Genomic DNA, 24,632 nt, shown 5'->3' on the forward strand with positions numbered 1-24,632 from the left:
TCTTTCTTTCTTTCTTTCTTTCTTTCTTTCTTTCTTTCTTTCTTTCTGTACTCGTTCTCAGGGTTATTACAGGCCACGCCGTAGCGGTGAGCAGTGGGATCTGCCCAAATTCTGTGGCACAAACCCGTTCATTGATAGTTTTCTGATAGGCCGCACACACAAATTACGGCTAGCTTAAACAGCTCGCTGTTAAAAAGCAACTGATTCCAATCGATTTAAGTTTTTAGCGCGATATAGCGCGATAGCGTTAGAGCGCTCGTTTCAAAGAAATTCCGGTGTCGGTGTCGGCGTCGGTGGCTGTGAGCGAAAAATCAGCGTTTACCGCGACGGAAAAATCGAGAAAGATGCAAATAAAATTAATAATAGAAAAACTTCGGTTCGAATGAGAATACAACCCAGGCCTTCCGCGTGGCAAGCAGGTATTCTACCACAGAGCCACGCTATTGCTTGAAACTCCTTCGAAAAAAAAAAAAAACGCTATATGAATGTCATATAGTGAAACGAGTCTCCTTAACGCATGGCAGAAGCGTAGAATTGCGCCAGCCGTCAAAACATGTGAATTGCGCAACGAGTGGGTGTTTTAAAGGCCCACCCATTGCAAAGCGCTCAGACGTATTTAATCGACATCATCACCAAAAACATAAACAAAGTGAGCAGCTGCGTATGGTTCGCGTGTTGCCTTACGGACGCGTATACAGTGGGCCCTTGGCTGATTCGCAAAAGGAAGAATTATGGCGCAGTATGGGTAGTGCGCAACTGTACTTGCAGTAGACTTTCTAGGATAGTTTCTAACGGGCAATTTCACGTGCACAGTCGTTCGTTTCCTTGCGGCACGGTTGAGGCATCCACCGAGAACCGAAGCCAGGCTAGCAGTTGGGAAGGCGATGCGCACGGGGCCCGATTAAGCTATCGCGCTCTACTCTTGAAGGCGAAGCTCAAGCGTCCTCCAAGTTTTTGTCTTGGGCGATCATACTGAGTGGGTAGGCGCCACTATAATAAATGTCATCCTCATTGTCACCACTACCACCAGAAGCCAGGAACTGCTTTTTCGAAATCTCAAAACGGCAGCGAGCTCTTCGCAGGAAGGTCTTCAATTCTCCCATTTGACCCGATCGCCTGTCTTCATTAATTGATAAGTTCGTTTATTTTCCATATTTCCTGTCATAACTGACGTCTCTAGTCATCTTAACATGTCTGCGGCAACAGGACAAGTAATTATAGATGTAGCGACCAAATATTCCATTTCCCTTGTTTCTGAGGATTTTCGGACACATTTCTTCAAACTCCAGTAATGTATTTGCTTATGCAGGACAGTTTAAGGACAATGAAAACTAACCTAAGGTGGTTGATTGGACGCCCATATTTTAAGTGTGTAGCGACGTTGATGCAGTCGGGCGTATAACAAGAATAAAGGTACGAAATGTTTTAAAATTAAAAACATCTAGAAATTTAGGAGCAGAACTTCAGCGCAAATGAAGACAGACCACGAAGACAAGAAAGACAAGGACTGGCGCTATTGTTGGGCCAACTAGGCCCAAAAAAAGTTTTACTGAAGATCCCATCTAGAAAGATACGCGAATCTTGGTTAACAAATTAGCGTCCGCAGTTTATAAGTATAGAAGTCATTTATATTCACAGTTCTTACTGTCAACAAGTCTTGATGATCTCTACACTTCTAAAACATACCGAAATTTTGTCACCGAATTTCTTCGACACGAAAAAAAGAAATGCGTACCTCGAGAACCTATTTAGTGACGTGGCGGCTTGATCACGACGAAGGTCGTGTTGTAGAGCTCCAGGAGCTTCCACCAGGTGGGTGAGAATAAGAAATATCTCCAAAGAATGAAGTGATTAGCCCTAACAATACAGAAGCTGTAAACTGCGTGGGTGCTCGGAGTGTAAATAGAATGTTTTTTAGCATTCGCCAAAGGAAAAGTTTTGCTCTGCTTTCACATATTAAAAAAAAAAAGAAGAAGAAGCGTGTCACAATGACGGCGTCTGGATTACACCAATTAAATTCGCAATAGACCTTTTAGTGCCCGCATTTGCCCCCATATTCAACATTTGCTTGTATAGTGGCCTACTTCCGGAGGCAATTAAACAGGCAAGGGTAACTGCCGCGCTGTTCAAATAAGAAATGACGTCAAATTACCGACTGATGTCAGTGCTTCTTGTCACTTAAATAGGCTTCGAGAAATTTTCCCTGCAAAAGGGTGCGTTATATCTTATGGTAAAAAAAATAGCGCTTATCTACTCCGCATCAGTTTGGTTTTCGTAGGGGCAGATCAACAGAACTAGCCTGATTACCCCAGAAGGACTTAATCTTGAACGGGTTCAAGATTAAAAAAAGTTAACGTAGGTATACCTATCGATTTCCCCGAGAGCCTTTGATAGAATTAATATTGCTAATGGATTCCGTAGATTACACTTCTGCACCTTCTGAAGTATTATTACTGTACATAGGCGTGCGCAGGGTTTCACATTAGGGGGGGGGGGCAAAGTTTCATATTGCCTCCCCCCCCCCCCCCCCCCCGCGATGGACGAGCCCAAAGGACATGCTTCACAGCGGATGAAAAAAAAAAAATCATGGAGTGATGACGTGCGTCTCACAATAGACCGCCTTTGGTCCCTATAGTTAACCGGCAGTAAAGATGAGAAGTAATCAGTTCTTGGAATGCAACATTAGGGGCCTTCGGCCGCCATTATCGTTTAAAGCCTGTGTGGCCATAGCCGAGTAAACGTATCGGGCAGACTCTGATGCTCGGGGGGGGGGGGGTGCCCCCGCCATGCCCCCCTCGTGCGCACGCCTATGATTATTATTGTATATATGAAACAATGTGATCGCATCCCAGAAAAATACTAAATAACTTTAGAAGCCGGCGAGAATGACGCAAATTATTAGCACGGCTAAGTGGAAGAAAAGGCTGTCATCTGCTTATGTTATTCAGCGTGGTATAAGTCACCGATTGCCATTATCCTATAGCACTCGCGTTTGTAAACAAATATGAATGCTGAACTAGTATGGAACGCACGCCCTTCGGACAGGCGAAGCCTCGCCCTAAAGCAGACGTTCCCGTCGGGTCTCCGCATTCTTCGAGTAAACTTCGACATCCTATAATACGCGCTGTTATTACAGCGTTCAGCGGCAATCTTCTTCGTACCGAAAAAGCACGACGAGCGCTGTGCGTTTTGAGCCTCAGCATATTTGAATTAACAGCGCTCAGAAAACAAGGGACGAGATTCAGACAACACGAGCACTGCCAACTCACGCAATTTGCCTCTTTAACTGAGCACTAAGTTTCGCAGCGATGAACAAACATGCGGAGCGGGTTTCAAGTGGTTCGGAATGCCGGAAGAGAACGTGGCCGTAACGCCTTTTAATAGATGATTTATTACCAACTGTAGGCTCGCCTGGGTCGCACAGGGCGTACGACCCACCACTCAGTTTGCTTTGTGGATGCGCTCCTTGAGCGCGGTCAGCTGATCGGCAATGGGCTGCGGCAGCGAGCGCCCCACTTGTTCGTCGAAGAAAGTCTTGATGTCACGGCATTCCTTGAGCCAGAATTCTTTGTCCACGCGCATGAGCTCCTCCACGTTGATCGGTTCGGTAAGGCCGGTCAGGTTGAGCGCGTCGTCGGTCGGGACGTAACCCAGAAAGGTCTCCTGAAAGTAGAACCCTGGGCTCATCATGCGATCCATTTCGGCTGCCTTGCAGCTGATCCGATCACCAAACTAGATTATTGCTTGTGAAGTGTTATTGCTGAGTAAAAGTACGAACTTTACACTGACACGTATAGTCACAGGCGCTCAAAGAAGTTTTCATTGTCTGCTCTATCAGATTTCGCGACCTTCGGCGATGTCTCGCCGATGAAACCGTCTTATATATAGCACTGAATGTTGACAGACAAAATAGTACCAGTGAGCACTCCTGTATTCCGGGTGTATCGACAGTGGGGACCGGCGCAGCGCGGGCTGCCCGTTGCTTGGTGACTCGTCGTCGCCACGCAGCTGCCGCCAAGAGCGCGCTTCAGCCTCCCCGTGTGAGCTTCTCAGACCGAGAATTCGTCGTGCCATAGATCCGCACGCAATCACACTTCTCCCGATACAAAAATTTATACGATTTTAAATCTAATTTTCCAATAACTTTGAGCCCGCCGGACCTTCTAGACTGAGAGGCAATTATTAGGTATTGTTAGTTAGCGACTAATTACTTCGCATCCATTACCTTATTACCACCACTGTTGACGGCATGTAGACGAAGGAGTCACCATATTTCAAAATGACTATTTTTCAGTATCACTTAGTCTTCTCAGAAACACCAGGTACAGTTTCAAACCTGAGAACGAAGACGTTAAGGAACATATTTTTAAAATTTGGAACAAGTCGCCGTCGCCACTAAAATCATTGTCGTGGTCATTTAGAACATCAGAACATTTCACTAAATATATAAAAGACGCAGGAAACCTGCAAAGTGCAGTCGTATATAGCCTTTAAAACGCTTCTCCATCTTTAGCCGAGGACGGCACAGGATTAGATGGGGTGTTGAAACTTTGTATGTATGAAATGAAATCAGCTCGCGCAGGGCAGGGCAAATTGGAGATCATTGGGAGATGCCTTCGTCCTGTAGTGGACATAAGTAATGATGCTGATGATTATGATCTTTTTCATGATTGTAAAGCTAGCTTTCCAGCAAGCACAGGTCAGCAGACTCACTCATGAGTCGACTCACTCAGACTCGGATCATGCGGTGAGCCTGAGTCTGAGTGAGTCCGGGTGAGTAATATTTTGGTGAGTTTGAGTCCAAGTGAGTCCGGTTGAGGAATATTTTAGTGAGCCTGAGTCCGAGCGAGTCCACTTGAGGAAACTATTGGTGAGTCTGAATTCGAGTGAGCCCTAAACGCAAAATATATTTCTTGAGTGAGTCCGAGTGAGCTCCGCCTTTTGTTGCCGACTTATGGTCCTATCTACTCATCTTCAGCATTACTATCTGCCTTATAACGGCTTAAGTTTACACTCAAGTCTATTCATGCATATCTCAGCACACTAGCATTCATGCGCCACCTCAATATTAACTGATCAGATGCATATTTAAGGGGAGGGGTGCCATGACCTCCCCCCGCAAACTCTTTCATGGGAAGTTCTTGATAAAAAATATCTCGTGTGATTATGGGATATACTGGCGTTGAAAAGGATTGACACCATGATCGAAAAAGCTAATTTTACGCCAACGGACTCATGATTCGACTCACTCAGGCTCACTCAGACTCAGGCGAAGCCGTGAGTCTGAGTGAATCGGTGTGAGTAATATGTTGGTGAGTTTGAGTTTGAGTGAGTGTGGCTGAGAAAAAGTTCAGTGAGTCTGAGTCCGAGTGAGTCCGATTGAGGAAACTTTTGGTGAGTCTGAATCCGAGTGAGCCCTCACAGCAAAATATATTTCTTGAGTCTCAGTGAGCTCCAATTTTTTTGCCGACCTATGCCAGCAAGACAGTCTTCCAAGCTAATGGCGTCACAGACATATTTGCAATCGGCGCGTACGAGCAGTTTACTTGCCTTACTGCACTGAAAATGGAAGCGTGGTTTTTGTGATGAAACTAATGTCTTCGTTTAGCGGGCGTCGCGATTAGTTGGGCAAGTATACAGGGGCGCAGATGCGCACATGAAATTAAATTTCGCATACATATTAGTCCACTACTATCTGCACTTGGCCGAAGGCACCGGCACGGGCAGTACGAGATTGTCAAGGATGGATAACTGAAGAGGCTCATTTGTGGAAAGGTTAAACGGGAACCGGAAACACTCACTGTCGAAAAAAAAAAAACGCTAAAAGGAAGAGCGCCGCGACCTCTTTATCTTCGACTCTATCTGTCTGGAATTTGTGTCATGATCATGCAAGGGCGAATAATATCTATTTTTTTTCTTTTCTTTTTTTTTTCGCAGGGAGGTTTCATCTGTCAAGTGAGCACGTTGTTTGTTTGTTTGTTTTTCAAGGCGCATAGGACTGTTGAACATGCCCTGGCTATGTTGACTTCACCGTCGACGCGGCGGAGAATCCAGTCCAGGACGCGGCAGTTCTCGCCAAAACCTGGCCACAGGAACTTGCCGTCGGGGCCTTTGCGGAACCAATTGACATGGTAGATCCTGGGAAGTTGGTTGCCGTCTTCATTCGCGAAGCTCAACCAATGGGCTAGGTAGTCGCCAAAGTTGTAGCCGAAGAAAGGTCGCATCCCGAACGGGTCGTGCATGATGATTTTGCCTGGCAACAACGAACGCAGGTATGATACTCAAAACCGTGTAAACGGATCGTCTTGTCAGTCAACGTTGCATACTGGATGGCTCACAAAAAGCGTTCTTCATAGATGGCTCACAAAGAAAGTTCTTCAAGAGGTAATTAAACCACGCTGTGCACGCAAAACATTATGCCTTGTAAACACGTGGTGATTATTACTCCTACTCTGAGTTACACAAGTTTTTTTTTTGTGTGTGTGTGTGTGTTTCCTGTACCTTTGTGGATGCTCATTATCGTGGTTAATAATAATAATAATAACTTGGTTTAACGTCCCAAAACCTCGATATGATTATGAGAGACGCCGTAGTGGAGGGCTCCGGAAATTTCGACCACCTGGGGTTCTTTAACGTGCACCTAAATCTAAGTACACGGGCCTCAAACATTTTCGCCTCCATCGAAAATGCAGCCGCCACGGCCGGGATTCGATTCCGCGACCTTCGGGTCAGCAGTCGAGCACCATAACCACTAGACCACCGTGGCGGGGCATTTTCGTGGTTCGCGATAACACATTATCGTGACACACATATTATCGTGTGTGTGTGTGTGTGTGTGTGTGTGTGTGTGTGTGTGTGTGTGTGTGTGTGTGTGTGTGTGTGTGTGTGTGTGTGTTGTGTGTGGTGTGTGTGTGTGTGTGTGTGTGGGTGTGTGTGTGTGTGTGTGTGTGTGTGTGTGTGTGTGTGTGTGTGTGTGTGTGTGTGTGTGTGTGTGTGTGTGTGTGTGTGTGTGTGTGTGTGTGTGTGTGTGTGTGTGTGTGTGTGTGTGTGTTGTGTGTGTGTGTGTGTGTGTGTGTGTGTGTGTGTGTGTGTGTGTGTGTGTGTGTGTGTGTGTGTGTGTGTGTGTGTGTGTGTGTGTGTGTGTGTGTGTGTGTGTGTGTGTGTGTGTGTGTGTGTGTGGTGTGTGTGTGTGTGTGTGTGTGTGTGTGTGTGTGGTGTGTGTGTGTGTGTGTGTGTGTGTGTGTGTGTGTGTGTGTGTGTGTGTGTGTGTGTGTGTGTGTGTGTGTGTGTGTGTGTGTGTGTGTGTGTGTGTGTGTGTGTGTGTGTGTGTGTGTGTGTGTGTGTGTGTGTGTGTGTGTGTGTGTGTGTGTGTGTGTGTGTGTGTGTGTGTGTGTGTTAAGGACATAATTTAGCCGCGAAGTAAAACACACACAAGCGACAAGACTCACTTTGCGTGTTTTACATAGCGGTTAAATTATGTCCTTAAGTAAATACGAACAAGGCCAGGTCAAAAAGTGTGTGAAAACGCACACACAAACACATGTTGTTCCACAGAGATGTGTGGATACACACACACTTGAGTTTCTCTCTCTGTATTTCTTTCACAGCACATGGCTACACGTGAAGACGACTTTTCAACTGTGAAATTCGGTTAAGGTTATTCGAAGGTTAAATTCCTGGTGGGCCATGACATGTCCTATGCATGCCCAATGTAACATACCATGCATTGCCATTCATATCCTGCAGGGTCACTGTCACATTATGCCTTGCTCGTTGCGCAACATGTACTGTAATTATGCAAATTCTTCAATTAACTTCTTCGGTTTGTCCATGCGACCAACGAAAATCCCAGTAGCTCATAACCGTTTGAATAAATGCAAGAAGTTGACGCTGTCAATTTTGATAGCGTGCTGAACTCCGTCCAGTTTCGCACAGAAAAGCGAGAGTGAATTGCCAGAGAGGTTGTGCCTCACCATCGGTCGAGCATGGAGCGTTCTTATCGCATGATCGAGTGCAATCATCTGAAAAAACACACACACACACACACACACACACACACACACACACACACACACACACACACACACACACACACACACACACACACACACACACACACACACACACACACACACACACACACACACACACACACACACACACACACACACACACACACACACACACACACACACACACACACACACACCACACACACACACACACACACACACACACACACACACACACACACACACACACACACACACACACACACACACACACACACACACACACACACACACACACACACACACACACACACACACACACACACACACACACACACACACACACACACACACACACCACACACACACACACACACACACACACACACACACACACACACACACACACACACACACACACACACACACACACACACACACACACACACACACACACACACACACACACACACACACACACACACACACACACACACACACACACACACACACACACACACACACACACACACACACACACACACACACACACACACACACACACACACACACACACACACACACACACACAGTAGCGTACCTTTGTGCTCAGCTGCTGCCGTAGTTTCCGACCGCATGCACGCACCAAGGAAAACGCCGTGGGTCCAGTTAAAGGCTTCGAACACCAGGGGCACCCCTGAAAAAGTTTATACCATGGTTTTTTTTAATCAATATTATGGTACCTCGAGTGCAAAAAACAATAAAGAAAACCGAGTCACGTTTAGTATATAAGTATATGCACAGTGCATAAGCGTTCACACGTGATTGTTATACGCTAAACTGGTTGTGTCCGCTATTGAGCACCCGTAATTTCACCCTCTATTAAGAGGGCAACGTAAGCGCCTTGCTGTGACGCTGTAGCAGATAGATTGTTTCTTTTATGGTTATCTTTGCTTCATCTGTGATGACAACCTTCCCACAGGAATATTGTTAACGCAGAGCGTACTGCGCGCAATAACGACGAAGAGGGTCCAAGTTCGTGAACAGAAAGGCCGAATGAAGCGTCAAGAAGGTCCTTCTTCGAGTTAACTCGTCAGGTGCTACAGCTGATGCGGCGTTCGCGGAAGCATAGAAGACTGCACCTTCAGGCCTGCGGCCTCCGAAGATGATAGCGGAGATAGGCACGCCTTTGGGGTCCTCCCAAGCCGGGTCGATGATGGGACACTGTCCAGCTGGCGTGCAGAAACGAGCATTGGGGTGCGCGGCCGTTTTGGACTTATCGCCGGGCTTCCAGTTGGGCTCGCCTTTCCACGACTTGATGCTCACATCGGGTGGCGGCATATCGAGGCCCTCCCACCAGACACCACCATCGCTCGTCTCGGCGACGTTCGTGAAGATGGTGTTGGTCTGTATGGTCATCATGGCGTTCGGATTGGTCTTCATCGAGGTCCCTGCGCGAGTCAGTAGCCCACTATAAGCAAAGAGACACTAATAATGCTCTGGCGACACTGTCACGCCTCAGACCACGGTGAGCCAGGGCCGAAAAAAAAAGAAAAAAGAAAAACACGTTTACACTAAACGCGTTCTTTCTCTCCAGCTCGCTCGCTCTCTCTCTCCTCGAGTTCTTATTTCTTTTTTTCTTGAATGCCAACGCCTATTGTGAGCCATCTATGAGCCTATGAAGGCCTAACATTGCTGCAGGTCTTGTATCCCTAAAAACACCGAGGCCTCGTCTTATCGCACCTGCCATTATGCAGCGCTGCCATTGCGATTGATATTTGTCAAGCATTTTAAACCCTGCAACAGCTGCATCTCCCGGCAACGTGCGCGCAGTGCGTTGGTTCCATGCTACTCACCAGGGCAGACGCCGAAGAAGCCGTTTTCAGGGTTCACTGCGCGCATGATGCCGTTCTCGTCAAAGTAGAGCCAGGCGATGTCGTCGCCGACGCACTCGGCATGGTATCCCGGCAGCGTGGGCGTGATCATGGCCAGGTTGGTTTTGCCACAAGCGCTCGGAAACGCACCCACGACGTAGGACTTGACGCCGGAAGGCGCTGTTAAGCCCAGGATCTGCGAGCGCCGTCGTTCTCCGCTGTTGTGTCCCAAGGTATGCCCTGCCGCACGCTCAGCTGCCTTGCAGCAAAGCTAGCTTTAACGCGGCGAATACAAATGGCAGGAGTGCTCGACATGACGTATTCGTAGTACTGCGATGCTAAGCTTCGCGCATTTTGTGCTGGGAAAGAAGCGCGACTGGCAATGGAAATACATGCAGCGGAAAAGTTTTGAAATAATTGCCTTCGGTGCTTACAACATGTTATCTTAGTCTGTCGCGTGCATACCACCTCATTCACTCCTTGTAGACACTTATCTGCATATAATTTACCATAGCACGCAAGACATTAATCGAATTAGCAACATTAATGTAAGCACGTAAAAACTTCATCTGGCCCTGATGTACCTGCCAGCACGCGCCTTACCAGCATGTGCTCGGCGAGCCAGCCTTCGCGTTTCCCAAGATTACAGCCGATGCGCAGGGCGAAGCATTTCTTGGCGAGCAGTGAGTTTCCGCCGTAGCCGCTTCCGAAAGAAACAATTTCGTTGTCGTGCGGTATGTGCGATATGATGGTCTTTTCTGGATTGCAGGGCCAGTTATTGATCAAGGGCTCTGCAAAATTATTGACAAAAAAAACTGGACTCAAACACTGCACAGTGGAGCACCTCAAATAATAAGGAGCCTTTGCACCTTGTTCATCGACCGATCGATGAGTGCGGAGCGTAGCGCACCTTTGAGAGGCAGCGGTCGGCCCATGCTGTGAACGCACTTCACGAACTGTTTCTCCTTAGTGGCGGCCAGGGCCTTGGCACCCATGCGGGTCATGATGCGCATGCTGGCCACCACATACGGCGAGTCCGTCACCTGAATGCCAAGTCGCGACAGCGGCGACTCCACAGGGCACATGCAGAACGGAATCACGAACATGGTGCGTCCTGCGCGCCGCAGCGTCCGTGGCATCCGCTCATTAGACGATTATAGTTGGGCGTCCGCAGCAGCTCTGCGCACGCAGGAAACGCAAGGAGGTGACAGTGCGCATGCCCAGTACGCAGCAGAACACACGGTTTTCTTGCGGGCGTCCGCAGGTTTTCAAAAGCTTCGTTGCGTTTGTTGCGGGCTCTGCGGGCTCTGTGTGTCGCTCTCGCGTCTTGTCGCGTCTCCACGCGAACGCATCTTTCAATATGGCTCCGGCAGGAGTGTTTCGCGTGAGTTGGGGTGGTGGCACTATACTAACCGGCTTCCGTTCAACTCTACAATTAACCTGAAGATGCTTTCGCGTGTGCAAAGCGCAGATTCTTTCCTTGACTACAGGGAGGGGATGCATATAACAGCGAAAATGTAGGGTTTAACGAAGATGCCGTTCAGAAATATCGGACAGGGCGGGAGCGCGTGCTGCTCGGACAGTTTGTCCCAAAAGACCGTGTAGCCACCCGCAGGCGAGTGCGGGCTATATGCATGAAATGTGTTCGTGAAAGTTAATGCATATTGTTGGGCACCTATTTTTATTAAGATCGAGACACAGCGCCCGATAAGCAAGTGTGTCTTGCGCAGCAATCCACTTTTCAACGTTTGCGTCCGTCCAACAGCCGTTCAGTGCGGGCGCGCTTTGCTACCTACGCACGATCTCGCGCGCTGCGTTCGTGGGTGGCTGCGGACGCCCAACTAAAGCTGTCTATTATCTTGCGTGGTTGCCATTGAAAGCGGTATGTATGCTAACGTCGGTGAGGGCAAAGACCAGTGGCATTCTAACGTAATATTTTGTGTCAATTAGTTGCGAAGAAAAACCACATGTGCCTATGGCACATGTGGTTTTTCTACAGGGGAAGGGGTGGGGTAAGGGGGGCGCTCTCCCTTACCCACCTCTCTGCCAAAAGTAAGGGCGGTAACTGTCGGCAGCACAGAGGCAAACCAACAAATGAGGTGAAATTTTCTTTGAACACAGCAGTCACGTATCTATAGCATGGCTTTTTATAACGAATACCCTGTATACAGTGAAGATCGTCTTCCGTGCTCCATAACGACCTAGCTTATGCAAAAGAATGTTGTGGCTAATGTAATCGAATGCTTTGCTGAAATCTACAAATAACCCGTAAGGAGCTCGTTTTCAAAGTTGTTTAGAATATATTCTTTTTCAGTGGCATAAATCCAGAAAAATCACAAGGGGGCACACACATCTTGCCATGGCGGCCATTTTGTTTTATTTTTAGTTATATAAAAATTAAAATCATGCTTCGAAATAAATTTTCGAATGGCTTCCCAGCTCATGTAATTGCATTGTTCTATTGAGTCTTCTCCGAAAGCGGTCGAGCGGCAGTGGCGATTTCAATAGTCTCACACAGCTGAGGGGTATTGAACACAGGCCTACACGCTACAAAATAAACAAGCATTAACAAAAAAAGTTGATTGCGCTATACTTAACTCTCAAGCAGTTCAAATATATGGCGTTTGAAAGATAAATCTCAAGGGGCACACTTGCAAGGGGTACCTGTACACAAGGGGGGTCAGGACCACCCTGACATTCCCCCCTCCCCTACGCCCCCGAGATTTACGCAGTGTTGTTTTTAATTCAGCAGGGTTAACTCAGTTGACTTATCTTTTTTAAACCGTACTGAGAATCGGTAATTTTGTAGCTTAAACGTACAAATATATTATTTAGAGCTATTATTTTCTCTAAAGCACTAAAGCTTTGGGAAAAAAAAGATTATTAACTTAGTAAAACAACTTAGAATTAGCGGCAATAAAACTGCGATATCGTGTCTGCCTCGAAACAACACTAATGAAAACGCGCAAACACGCACATATGACTTCGCCGCAGTGTATGTTATGCAAAATGCAGTGTATTACTTTGTGCTAATCCTGTTTACCATCACAGTGCCGTTTTGTGGTGCCTGTTTATGGAGCTTTTTCATTGGATACATATTTATATGTATGTATGTATGTTGCTGTGCTCCCCTTATGAAAACTAAGGTAGTTCTACGGCGTAGTGAATGCAATGCGAGTGTATTGAAGCGAGACGGAGACGACAGTGTCAGTGGAATGTTGTCGATGAGCCATCTTGTGGTCTACAGCTGCCGTGAAGCGCACCTTTCATGCATCCAGGCATGCATTCGGCAAGAATTTTGCGCAGCTCCTCAGGGGCAATCCAGTTGCCGAGGATGCTCTTGACGCCCGGCGCCGGTATAGGCACGGTTTCCTCCTGGCGCGCTGTGGCGATGCACGTGCGCCCTTCGACGCGCGCCACGTCTCGAGGATCCGTCCGGACCAGATAGCTGCAAAGCACACGCGCGCCCAGCTGCATTCGCCTTTTCGGTCGGTTTCAATATTGCGATAGCAGCAGCAGGTGTTGCACCCAAGAAACTTCCAGTCACTTCAATTATCACTCTCTAACGCCGAAGCAGAAAGCGTGCTTTTGGAGTTGTGCCAGAGTAAGGAAAGACTCTTTTTCCGCTTTCAGGTAAAAAGAAGGCGCTTAAGGTGAAGGACGTTTTAATGTCATTCGAATGGAATGACATTCGCATATAATGACATTATGCGGCTGCTACACAGTGATATTTAATGTCATTAGAGACGAATGACTTAAGCAATCGAATGAGTTCGAACAGCGCCTCCTCTATTTTTCAGTGCCTGGGCGAACGCTCTCCTCGGGCCGTCGAGCGCGCGCTTCGCGTCCGCTCGCCGCTGCCGCGTGGTGGCGCTGTGCAAGTAGACTACGGGAAGCTGGCGCTGAACGGCCGCGCGCATCACGAAGCTCACGAATTCCTGTATGCATCCGAGCTTAGTTGCATTTGCGCTTCTTCCAGGCTTTCACAGGTACAGGGGGATCGAAAGAAACGCGAACATAGCGGCGCGCTGTTTTCATGACGCTCTTACCGTGGTGGCAATAAAAAGATGCTAGATGGTTTTTTATTGCGCCATGAATGATGTCGTGTTCTCATCAATTATCGAGGCTATAACCACTTGAAAATAGATGCGAAACAGCAAAGAATGCAGATGCCGCATGTTCGCGTGTCTTTCCATCCCCGCTGTACGCATTCCGCTGGCAGACTGTCAGGCCGTGCTGCCGGTTCGATACTTGCACTCGAGTTTGATAGTATTCGCGTTTTATTTTCTATTTCAGGCTATTTCAACCGCCCCAATGCCTTAATATGTCATACTGTTGTGTTCCATTCTGCAAATGGAACTGAAAGAAATCACGATCGTTTTTTTATTTCCCTTTATTGATAAAGAAACAAAAAATCTCACAGGGTCCCGTATGAATTCATCTAAGACGGCTGAAATGCGAAAACCACTTTCTTTTTCTTCCAGTCAATATATTGAACATTCGCTACCTCCCTCCGAGATATTTCTGAGCCTAACGTGGTTTTCTTGCAGCCTCAAGGATCGGAGGCAGTGCAAGCTTTCTGCACATCAACGGAGGCATGCACTGCCTCCGTGATCGGCCCATTTTGACCAAGCGAAGATGCAATATGACGACGTCACGTTATGTGACGTCACGACGATGTCACAAAATTTTATTATCTGTGACGTTATATGATGACGTCATAACGTAATAATTTTTTGCATCATTCGTGCTGACGCCGCCGACGGCCAGTTGTCGCGTTTGATGAGGCATCTAAGGCTTTCGCCTTGATACACTGTTCGGCTGTCGTTCCATAAAATTCCAGATGCCGCTGGTGTTCGGTAGAGGTGGCTTGCAGTAATTAGGCGGGATAATTGGTCTCCTAATGCATCTTCAAACAACACTAGAATATGTAGCCGTCGTTTACGACCAGAAGATTTCATAGAATATAAGAAGCGGCGGCTTAAAAAGGATGCAGTAGCGTCTTTGCAGACAACCCTTCACGTTTGCAGCCCAAGGTAACAACTGAACCAAGCATGGCAAGTATCCCTAAACGTGACCGTGTTGCGTCCGAACAGTCAACCAATGCATGTACTAGTACCAGTATCAACGCTGCCTCGCGATTGCCGCCACGTGCATGCAGCGCTGACATTAGGTCCCGAAGCTGAATAATCGGAGCCCATGGATACTACATGAGCTACCGGTGAAACAACCGACAATCATTATGTACATTGTCACTGGAAGCAGCTTAGTGACATTTCATGCTATTTAGCGCACGAACGCATGGCTTGCGTATAGTGTGCTACGCCAGTAGACGGTAGTACGCATCGGGAACTTTTAGCGCCCAAGCTTTCAGTATTAGCTCTTGGCAAATTCTCCTTTCGAAAATCGACTTTCAGACAGTCAAAAACCGACTCTGAGTCAAGCGAACATAAAGGTGACAAAACAATTTTCCGCGCATCACTGGCATGCGGTCTCTGGCATCGGGCTAGCAGACGACGCGTGAGCGTCTCGATCAAATAGCCGCGAAAGACACATGCCTTCGAAATGGGCTGGTTGCCCAAAACGACAAGTGCGTCATGATTCCAGTTTACAAGTTTTCATTATACTTTAAACAACGCGAATACAGCCGAAAACTGAACCATATAGCAGCTTCGAATGCAGCCACGGAATTCGTTTCCGCGAGCGACGACGCGACGGCTGGTCTACTACGGTGGCGGCGCCCGGCGGCTAAAAGCCGGACTAACGCCGACGGTCGGTTCCCATTGCGCTCCGCTCCTTCGCCCAGGCACAGAAAAATAGAGGAGGCGCTGGTTCGAAAAACACATTCGCTGTCGAAGTCGAACCGAATGGTCTCTACACCAGAGACTACTTAAAATGTGTGATTTAGTATTCTCAATTCGACACGCATTCGTGCAAACACGCTGTTGCTTTTTAAATGCGAAGCATTTCTTAGCGAACCTCAGGAACTTTGGCCGTTTCTATCTACGTATCTATCTATCTATCTATCTATCTAGCCGCCTACGTCTGGGCGCTCTCCTGGTCGTCTCCATCACTTGTAATATACCAAAATTGGCACAGCAGGGGACCAGTGTATGACGAACACGATTCACTGGTGATGACATGAATAACGCAAAATACCTGTCGCGTACGTCATGAAACCCTTTCTCTCAGTCACGTGTGGCACATACCCGCATACCAAAGTTCATGTTATGCGTGTATGTGCCACAGGTGATACAGAGTCTCAAGCAACACAGTAACCGCGAAGACAAACACAGTGACAGGCAGGGAGAGTGATAATAATAATAATTGTGGGGGTTTTACGCCCCAAAACCATGATATGATTATGAGAGACGCCGTAGCGGTGGACTCCGGAAATTTTGACCTAACGTGTACCGAGATCGCACAGTACACGGGCACCTAGCATTTTACCTCCATCGAAATTCGACCGGCCACGGCCGGGATCGAACCCGCAACCTTCGAGTAAGCAGCCGCGCACCGTAACCGCTACACCACCGCGGCTGACACAAGAAAAGCGAGGAAGCCGATGACAGAACACCCCTGGAAGACGCTCAACTACTATCCACTCGTCCTCGTGGTCCGCAACGTGGACCACGTGGATTACGCAAAAACCGGGATCGATGCTTCCTATAATAAATCTGCCCAGAGAACCAGGCCTATCATCATTACCGGTGACTTCAAAATTGGTTTATCAAGACCCAACAACGCCTGGTTTTTCTACTGCGTGAAAGACGGCTTGGATGTGGACAGGGCATCAAAAGACCTCGCTGCCACATCCACGACATGAGGCATCATAGATCATTTCATCGTACGATGCATCCAGGATTTCCACCAGCTGTACTATACCTCGGACTTCACTGCACTTAGACCCCTCGTAGCCGCCATCACGAACGGATCCGATAACAAGTCCTGTCCAGCTGCTGATGCTCACTGATCATGGTGAGAATGACCTTGTTCAAGAACAGTCAAGAACCCCTTTCACACATGCACTCGGGTTCCTGAAACATGCGTGCGTTCTCCGTCATAACGCACAAGTATAAATATAACAACTTTAACAACTGCAACTGTCACTGTAACTTAAGTGCAGTGCACCTGCGCGCGCCACTCGGCTGTGTATATATATCTAGGGAAACCTTCCTGCATGAAGCTTAGTTGCGAGTAACGCCTGTCCTATGCATCTGTGTTCCTTCTTTGTCTTGTTAGGATTCGCGCTATCCAGTATAGAAGCATATAAGCACTATATATCAGCCTACCGCGTCTGGTGTTGGTAACACTCATTCTGCTGTTGGCATTGTTGCGCATCTGCATGTAAACAACTGGTTATATAATACATATGCGGCTCTTGAACATATGAGTGTGCGTATGGCACTTCCACATTTCTCTAGCATCCTTCCGTAACGTTTCGCTCAATGTGAAAAATTACGCCACAGTCACCATCCTGCGCATGCTTCGCATAACATCGATTCCCACGGTATGTGGGATCTGCCGAATTTTTTTTAAAGGCGTCTGTGATTTTAACGAGAACAGGTGTACGGAAGGCTGTCGCAAAATGTTTTTACTCTCCACCTCAGTGGCGTCTGGCCGCCGGCACTGTCGGCCATAATGTAAACAGACGCCTGTGTGCATGTGTATCTGCAGCGATGGAATGAACTCCACGAGCGCACTGGACCGAGGTGAAGATGTTTGCTCTCATAAGGCTATGAGAAGACAGTTGTGCGCAGTTTCGTTGAAAGCTGTTTTCCCGCGTGGACGCGTCCGAGACCGCGTTTTGAAAGCGAACAAACGCGGAACGCTCTGAGTTTCCGTCAAATCTCTTCTTCTGGCTTATGCACGTTCCTTGCAACGCCATGTACAAAGCAACTAAATGTTTTACTTGGTGCAGCTTAGCGTCGTCGTTCAGCGGTACTACAGTGCCTTGAATAGCGGTGCTGCCATGTCAGCCATTCTATCGGCTGTGGCTACTGGCTAAGCGTCGTCTTGGCTTATGGTGGCCAGATATCCTGCGATATGAATTTTTTATCTGTGTTTATCTAGCGATGCGACTTCCCACATGCCTTTTAAAATAAAGAAGTTTGCTTTCATGCCACTCTACATTCACCTTCCTCAACTTTTCCAGCCATTTTTTTTTTCTGAATTATCGACATTGATATCATGAACGAATGACATTACTTTTTCCTGTGTAGCACCGCCACGGATCGAATGGCTTTCGTTGCGCCGAACAGGGGCGTAGCCAAGGGGGGGGTTGGGGGGGTCCAAACCCCCCCCCCCCGAAATTTTTCAGTTTTGCTTGCGTATATAGGCACGCACACATACAAACGCACGCACGAACATACATAAAGTATGGTTGAACCCCCCCCCCCCCCCGAAAAAAATTTCTGGCTACGCCCCTGGCGCCGAATGACATTCGAACCTAATGACATTAACACCTCCAGTGTGACAGGGGTATAACTCTTATAATGTTGTGTGTGCAGCTTAGAAAAATATTTATTTAAAATATTTGGCCGGACACAGTGAGAAAAGTGTTGAAAATGTGCCGGTTACTCGCTAAGGATTTTGTTCCTCGCCAACGTTACTCGGCTACGCCGGCGCACAAAACCGGAAGCCGTCCAGCAGCTTTGTTCGTAAACAGCGAAAGGGTCTATAGAATGTAACGTGACGTTAACTCACTTACTGGACGCAGGTGCGGTAACGTGCTATCGGACACTAAACACCATGCAGAGGTTTTAGGCCGACATGAGCCTCTGGCTGAATAATTCGCTATGAACGCAATGGCGTCCTCCGTGATGCGCTGAGCCTGCTAGTCGCGCCATGTTTTATACGATCGAAAGAATCCCATAAAATTGAGAGCGTGCACGTCAGCAAGTCGCTGTTAAGGCGATTAACCGAAGCAAACTTTTGCACCTTTGTCAGTGGCATATTCTGAATTAAATTGCAAAGAGTATTTAATAATGGCAAGTAATAATTAAATTTGGATGATTCATTTGCATCGAAACTACGATCGGATTTTGGGGCACACCGTAGTGGGGTACCCCGGGTTACTCTTGACCAGCTAGGTTTCACTGACGTTCGCCTAAACGACTGTGGCCACCATATAGCCGACGGTGAAACCCACAATCTTATGCCTCACAGCGCAGCGTTTTGAAGCAAGCGAAATAATATATATATATATATATATATATATATATATATATATATATATATATATATATATATATATATATATATATATATATATATATATATATATATGAGCTGCTCATGCAGCATTTTACACGTTTGTACATCATTCGGTGTTAACATATCTTCACTCCGCTTGATATGGGCATGTATATTAACTGCACTGTCGCTACACATTTCATTGTGATGAAGCTGAGACCCCGAGCGAAACGTAAATAGAATTGCTTCGCACGCGCGTCTGCTTGATCTTTCTGTGAATAACGGACTTAGAAACCCTTTGTTGTTTTGATATATATATACGCTTCTAAAAACCGTTTATTCGTCAATGTTTCAATTGGAGACCTATCTTCATCAAGGTTTTGATAAATCAGCCAAATCGAATACAACAGTCCTCAACCATGCTTGAATAGTGTGGATATTGAGTACTCTATAAAACTTGGAGGACGCTTGAGTTTCGCTTTCAAGAGTGAACCGCGATAGCGTAATCGAACCGAGCGGCAACTGTGAACTTTGATTTTAAGGGCGCGGTCGCGATCGCTGGCGCGCGCCTTACCTCCGCAGGCATCAGCAGACGGCTCGTACACCTTTCTACGTCATGTGCTCTCAACGCGAAGAGACTGTGCTAAAAGCCAAAGTGAGGGCGCCCTCCGGCTCATATCTTTATATGCATCTACCTCGAATGTTCGCTCACAGATAACGCTGCTTTTTCGCTCACAACCAAAGATGCCGCCACCGACACCGCCGACACCGACATCGGAATTTCCGCGAAACGAGCTCTTTAACGCTATCGCGTTAAAAACAGTTATATTTTTTATAGCCCAGCCCATTGTGTGACAAATGACGTCAGCCATTATCAAACGCGCACCTCGGTACTACGAAGAGCACTGATTTAACGCTTATACGCAGCGCAGATCCACACGTTCAGGTCATCGGGCACGCACTTATGGCCTTACGATGCGTTGGGCCACCGGCTTAAACTGCGGGGCTCATCCCTATGTTCACGTCAATCATCCTGACACACCAGACGGCCGCATGGATCGCTTACTACCTAAGCTCCTTTATCTTTATAGCTGACTGTTAGGTACAGCGTGCCATTTGCCAGCTGTGGATAGGCGCCTATACGCCTGCATGCAGTTGAAGCAGGCGCGTAACCAGACGCCGCGCTGTGTGGGTCGGCATGGTTTGGACGTTTCATTTTATGCTCACCAAAAGCGAACGGATGCAACGAGGCACCCGTGTCGTAAACCGAGCTGCGCGTTTTCAAACTAATACAACATTACAAGTTTATTTAGACATCGAATACATAGTTGTCAAGGTGATTGACTTAAAGGAAAACTATACTGCTTGATAAAGCGTTAGAAATCTTCCTACCCGGTGAAACACTCCTCAGCAGGGGCATAGCCAGGGGGCGGCACCCCGAGCACGTGCCCCTCCCGAAATTTCTTTCTGCCGTCGGATACAGCGCACAAAATGACACTCGACCACACGTGCCTGCCCGGCCCTATACTTCAGATCAAGGGACGTGTCCCCGTCAAACAAATTTCTGGCAACATCACTGCTCCATATGACGACTCCTCAGCGGTGTAAGTGATAAAAATAGTAAAAAAATGCGGGAAATATGCACTAAGTCGCGCAAAATTTGGCACAGCGAAGCACAGGCCCATCGCCGTTCGTACTCCCCGTCTACCGACACGTCTAGCTTCGAGATGCGCGGCTTCCTCCTCGGCAGTACGCAGCCAGGCTATGCACTATAGAGCGGAGGTTGCGCGCGATGACCTCGTCGGTGGGCGTGGCTTAGCTACTGCGCATGCGCGGCTTGACCAGGTGGTGCGGTATCTAGTCGCTAGACGACGCGATGCTTGCTTCCTCTTTATCTTTTTCTCCGTCTCTCTAGTTCTTTCTCTGTATTTCTCTCTTTCTCATTCTTTATGTGCTATGCTTTACTCTCTCCCCTCCTCCTCACCATCGCATCTCTTCTCTTCACCCTCATTACCCTTTCCCACCCCCTTGCTACACTATACTATAGAAGGCTATGCTATGCTCTGCTAGCGTACCTTGTCTATGGCGGGCTAGAATGGCCGGTTTCCACTGCGACCCAGGCAGGCGACCTGCACGCGTGCTTTTTCGCGAGAGCATTGTTCAGTACATTGATGTACTCAAACAAAAAGACTTTGTTCCTGACCGGCTTTCCAGGGTGTAGCCCCTGACTTACCTAAATGAATTCTAAGAATGTAACTACTCATAGGTTTATCGACTGTCTTGACATAGCTGCAGTTGTGTTTGTTATTATAGAAAGTGTCCCACTATCGATGCTTGTGCCGTGTTAAGGAACCGGTAATAAAGAAGAAAACAAACTGGATAGCCGAGTGGTTAGGACGCTCGCCTGCGGATTGAGGGTACATATGGGTTCGAATCCCGCCTCGTGAGCAATTTTTTTTTCGGCAAGAATTTTTCTTTCCCTTTCTTTATGTCTTTCTTTCCGTCTCTGTTTTTTCCTTCCTTCCTTTGTCTGTTTCTTTCTTAATCTCTCTTTTTATTTCTATTACTTTCTCTGTCTACCTTTCTTTCTCTTTCTTTCCTATTTTTTGTCTCACTATCTCTCTATTCCTAGCTTGAATGTTTTCTTTCTGTATTTTTTCCCTATCTCTTTCTTTCTCTTTCTTTGATTCTCTCTCCTTCCCGCTTTCTTTCTCTTTCTGCATTTCTTTCTATTTCTCATTCTTTTTATGCAATGCTTTACTCCCTCCTCCCATCCTTTCCCTCCTCCTCACTCTCACATATTTCATCCTAACCCTCACCTCCCTGTTCTACGTCCTTGCTATACGCTCTAGCTATACGATACTATACAAGGCTATGCTATGTTCTGTCGGCCTGACTGGATTAAGACGCTCGCCTTCGGATCGTGGGTGCGCGGGTTCGAATCCCGCCGCCTGATGAATAGCTTTTTTTTTCACCAAGATTTTGTCGTTCTTTACATCTTTTTCTGTCTCTCTTTTTCTTCGCCCTCCTCCTCAACCCCACATATCTCCTTCGCTGTGTTCTGGGAGCGAAGCAGAAGATGAAGGAGAGGACGAAGAGGGAGCGTGCCGGTTGAAGATGGCGATAATTTTGGGCCACGACACATAGCGCCGTGCGAGAACAGCTTCGCTGTTAAAGGAGCAAAAACACCGAAAGAAGCAGACGCGAATCGTCCACAGTAGAACAGCGCGCGTGTCACAGGCAAACTAGGCAGGGCGACGCACCAGTTGGCTTGCTTCTTCAGCTCCACACAGAGGCCAAGCTTGAGCATGAAGGCCATGATAACCTCGTGCTCCTCGATGCTGCCATCACAGACGTACACGTTTGTTGGCTGGCAGAGGCGGCGCTGCTCCTCGACAAAGTGCCGCACTTTCTTGGGCAAATCGCTCACGTCGTGGCCCTTCCAGAGCCCCGGTGGCTTGAACACCCAGTCTTCGTCCGAAGGGCCGGCCGGCTTCTGCGGCTCGGGAGCGGCCGCGGGCGGCGGCGGCGGCGGCGGCAGCGGTGTCTTGCTCACTTCCTGCGCCTTGAATCGCGCGCTTGCATGCATGAAGCAGTGGCGTAGCCAGGGAGGCGGGGGCACACCGAGCCCTTGCCCCCCCCCCCCCTCCGAATTTTTTTTTTTTGCCATGGAATACACAGCACAAAATGGCACTCGACCACATCTGCCTGCCCTGACTTCAGATCATAGAGGTGGTCCCTGCCCCCCCCCCCCCCAAAAAAAAAATTCTGCCTACGCCCCTGGCATAGAGTGTACCAACACTCGTGTATATAATACTTATTTAACGGGGCGACGTAATGTGACGTCACATGAAATACGCTTAAACAAGACTGCTCAGAGGCAGTGGCGTAGCCAGGAATTTTGTTCGGGGGGGGGGGGGGGGGGGGGCTCACGTTGCAGCGCGACCTCCTCATCAAATGTTTCGAACGACTAAGTATATGAATAGCATGAATAGCATGTATTACCAGAGACAATTTGTATTATATGCTGCAAATCACTTCTTGAATGCTGCGCACTATCAAGAACAAGTAAGAAATGTGTTTTTCGTAAAAATATTATGTTGGCATGCCCGCAAAATCTTTCCAGGAATACCTGTGTTCAATCTTTTCAATTTTTTTAATTTTTTGTGTGTAAGAGGTACGGCAAATACCACTTAAACTTTGGAACTGCCTCAGTGTTAAACTGAAGAAGCGCCTGATAACAAAAAAATGAAGTCCACAAAATAACCAGGACGAGATCCAATATTTTATTGCAGATTGTTTACGCGAAATGTTCATCTTTTTGCACAAATGATGCGGCCAGGGAAAAACAAGAATGGGGAAGTACACCTCGAATACGGGCAAAACATAAGTCACTGGAAACAGTGCGCAGTATGCTTGCAGGAAACATCACAAATGTAGATTTAAATATGCAATCAAAATGCGGAACTAAGCAATGATCACTATACATAATGCCTAAAATAATGCAAAAGCATATGCTGCACAGTCACTGAAACTGATATGTCCTTGGCCAAGCAGACGCACCATGTGGACAGAACTATGAAGGAAGAGCGCAGAAATAACGAAAGCAACTATTTCAAAACTGTTTTAAAAGTGCGAACCACTATTGTGCACTGAATATAAAAGGAGGGTTGTCGCTTGTAGTTCAGAAAGCAATGAAGAACAAAAACGACAAATGAAAGTAACAAACAATGCCGCTAGTACAACTTCCCAGTAGCTGAATTTGTTTGGTAACGCCACATATGCCAACCTCTCAGTGAACAACGTGAAGCTGCCAATTGGCTTTTAATGTCCACCTGATGCCCGTATTCGTATGTTTATAACACTGCTAAAAGGTACAAAATCCTTACGGCTTTAAAAGGTGAGAACAATAATATTGCTCCAGAATTACGGGCTCATTGACCTGAACACTGGAACAGCAGTGTCTTTTCCTTTCGTTTGCGCTGATTTTTGTCCTGCTCGGTATCAAAGGACAAAGTTTACCGGGCGAGGAAGCTTAGCGAAGCGGTCAATGACTTCCGACACGCTGATGTCGACATTTCTGTACAGAAGTGCCAGGCCAACCATGCGTTCCTCAGACATCGTGGAGCGTAAGTAGTTCTTAAGTAACCTCATGCTTGAAAACGTTCTCTCCGCGCTGGCAGTGGTCACTGGAAGGGTGACTAGAATCTGGAGTAGCTTGTACACATTCGGATAGAACCTGCTGTCGCAATGAGAGAGGGCATCGGTTCCTGTACTGGGGCGCTGGTTTACTGCTTTGTTCGCCCACTTTGTCCACCATAGTCGCAGTTCTCCCAAAGCAGCCCTGGTTACGACGTCATGCGCAAAAACGGTCAGGAGATTTTGTGCTCCTTTCTCCCGATCATCTCGCATTGGTGGTATTTCAGATGGTACAATTACTGAAAAGTCCTTTAGAAGCGCCCTGTGCTTTTCGAACCGTTGGATTAACTGGGCTAGTACGTGGTCCATGAACGGAATGAACAGGGTTCTGCGAAAATATTCTTCCGTGCTT

General features: G+C 47.4%; 1 protein-coding gene across 1 annotated transcript; it reads right to left on the minus strand.

Moving 5' to 3' along the window:
- Window positions 1-3,363: 3,363 nt before the first annotated feature.
- On the minus strand, window positions 3,364-22,670 carry LOC119381595 (phosphoenolpyruvate carboxykinase, cytosolic [GTP]). The gene is made up of 9 exons (XM_037649373.2): window positions 22,345-22,670; window positions 13,150-13,334; window positions 10,797-11,000; window positions 10,490-10,677; window positions 9,869-10,082; window positions 9,155-9,463; window positions 8,614-8,709; window positions 6,012-6,253; window positions 3,364-3,663 (listed from the first exon to the last, which is right to left on the minus strand). Exons 1-9 carry the CDS (start codon window positions 22,668-22,670, stop codon window positions 3,442-3,444), a joined length of 1,986 nt encoding a protein of 661 aa, XP_037505301.1. The 3' UTR covers window positions 3,364-3,441.
- Window positions 22,671-24,632: the final 1,962 nt, after the last annotated feature.

The sequence above is a fragment of the Rhipicephalus sanguineus genome, chromosome 1, assembly GCF_013339695.2.
Source record: "Rhipicephalus sanguineus isolate Rsan-2018 chromosome 1, BIME_Rsan_1.4, whole genome shotgun sequence".
Taxonomy (NCBI): Eukaryota; Metazoa; Arthropoda; class Arachnida; order Ixodida; family Ixodidae; genus Rhipicephalus; species Rhipicephalus sanguineus.

Excerpts from the sequence above, each read along its gene's own strand:
- LOC119381595 (XM_037649373.2), bottom strand. The coding sequence starts at position 22,670 with ATGCATGCAAGCGCGCGATTCAAGGCGCAGGAAGTGAGCAAGACACCG. Across the intron at positions 13,335-22,344 it reads CTGAAGAAGCAAGCCAACTG|CTATCTGGTCCGGACGGATC; the intron begins GTGCGTCGCCCT and ends TGTGCTTTGCAG. Across the intron at positions 8,710-9,154 it reads CGGAGGCCGCAGGCCTGAAG|GGGTGCCCCTGGTGTTCGAA; the intron begins GTGCAGTCTTCT and ends AAACTTTTTCAG.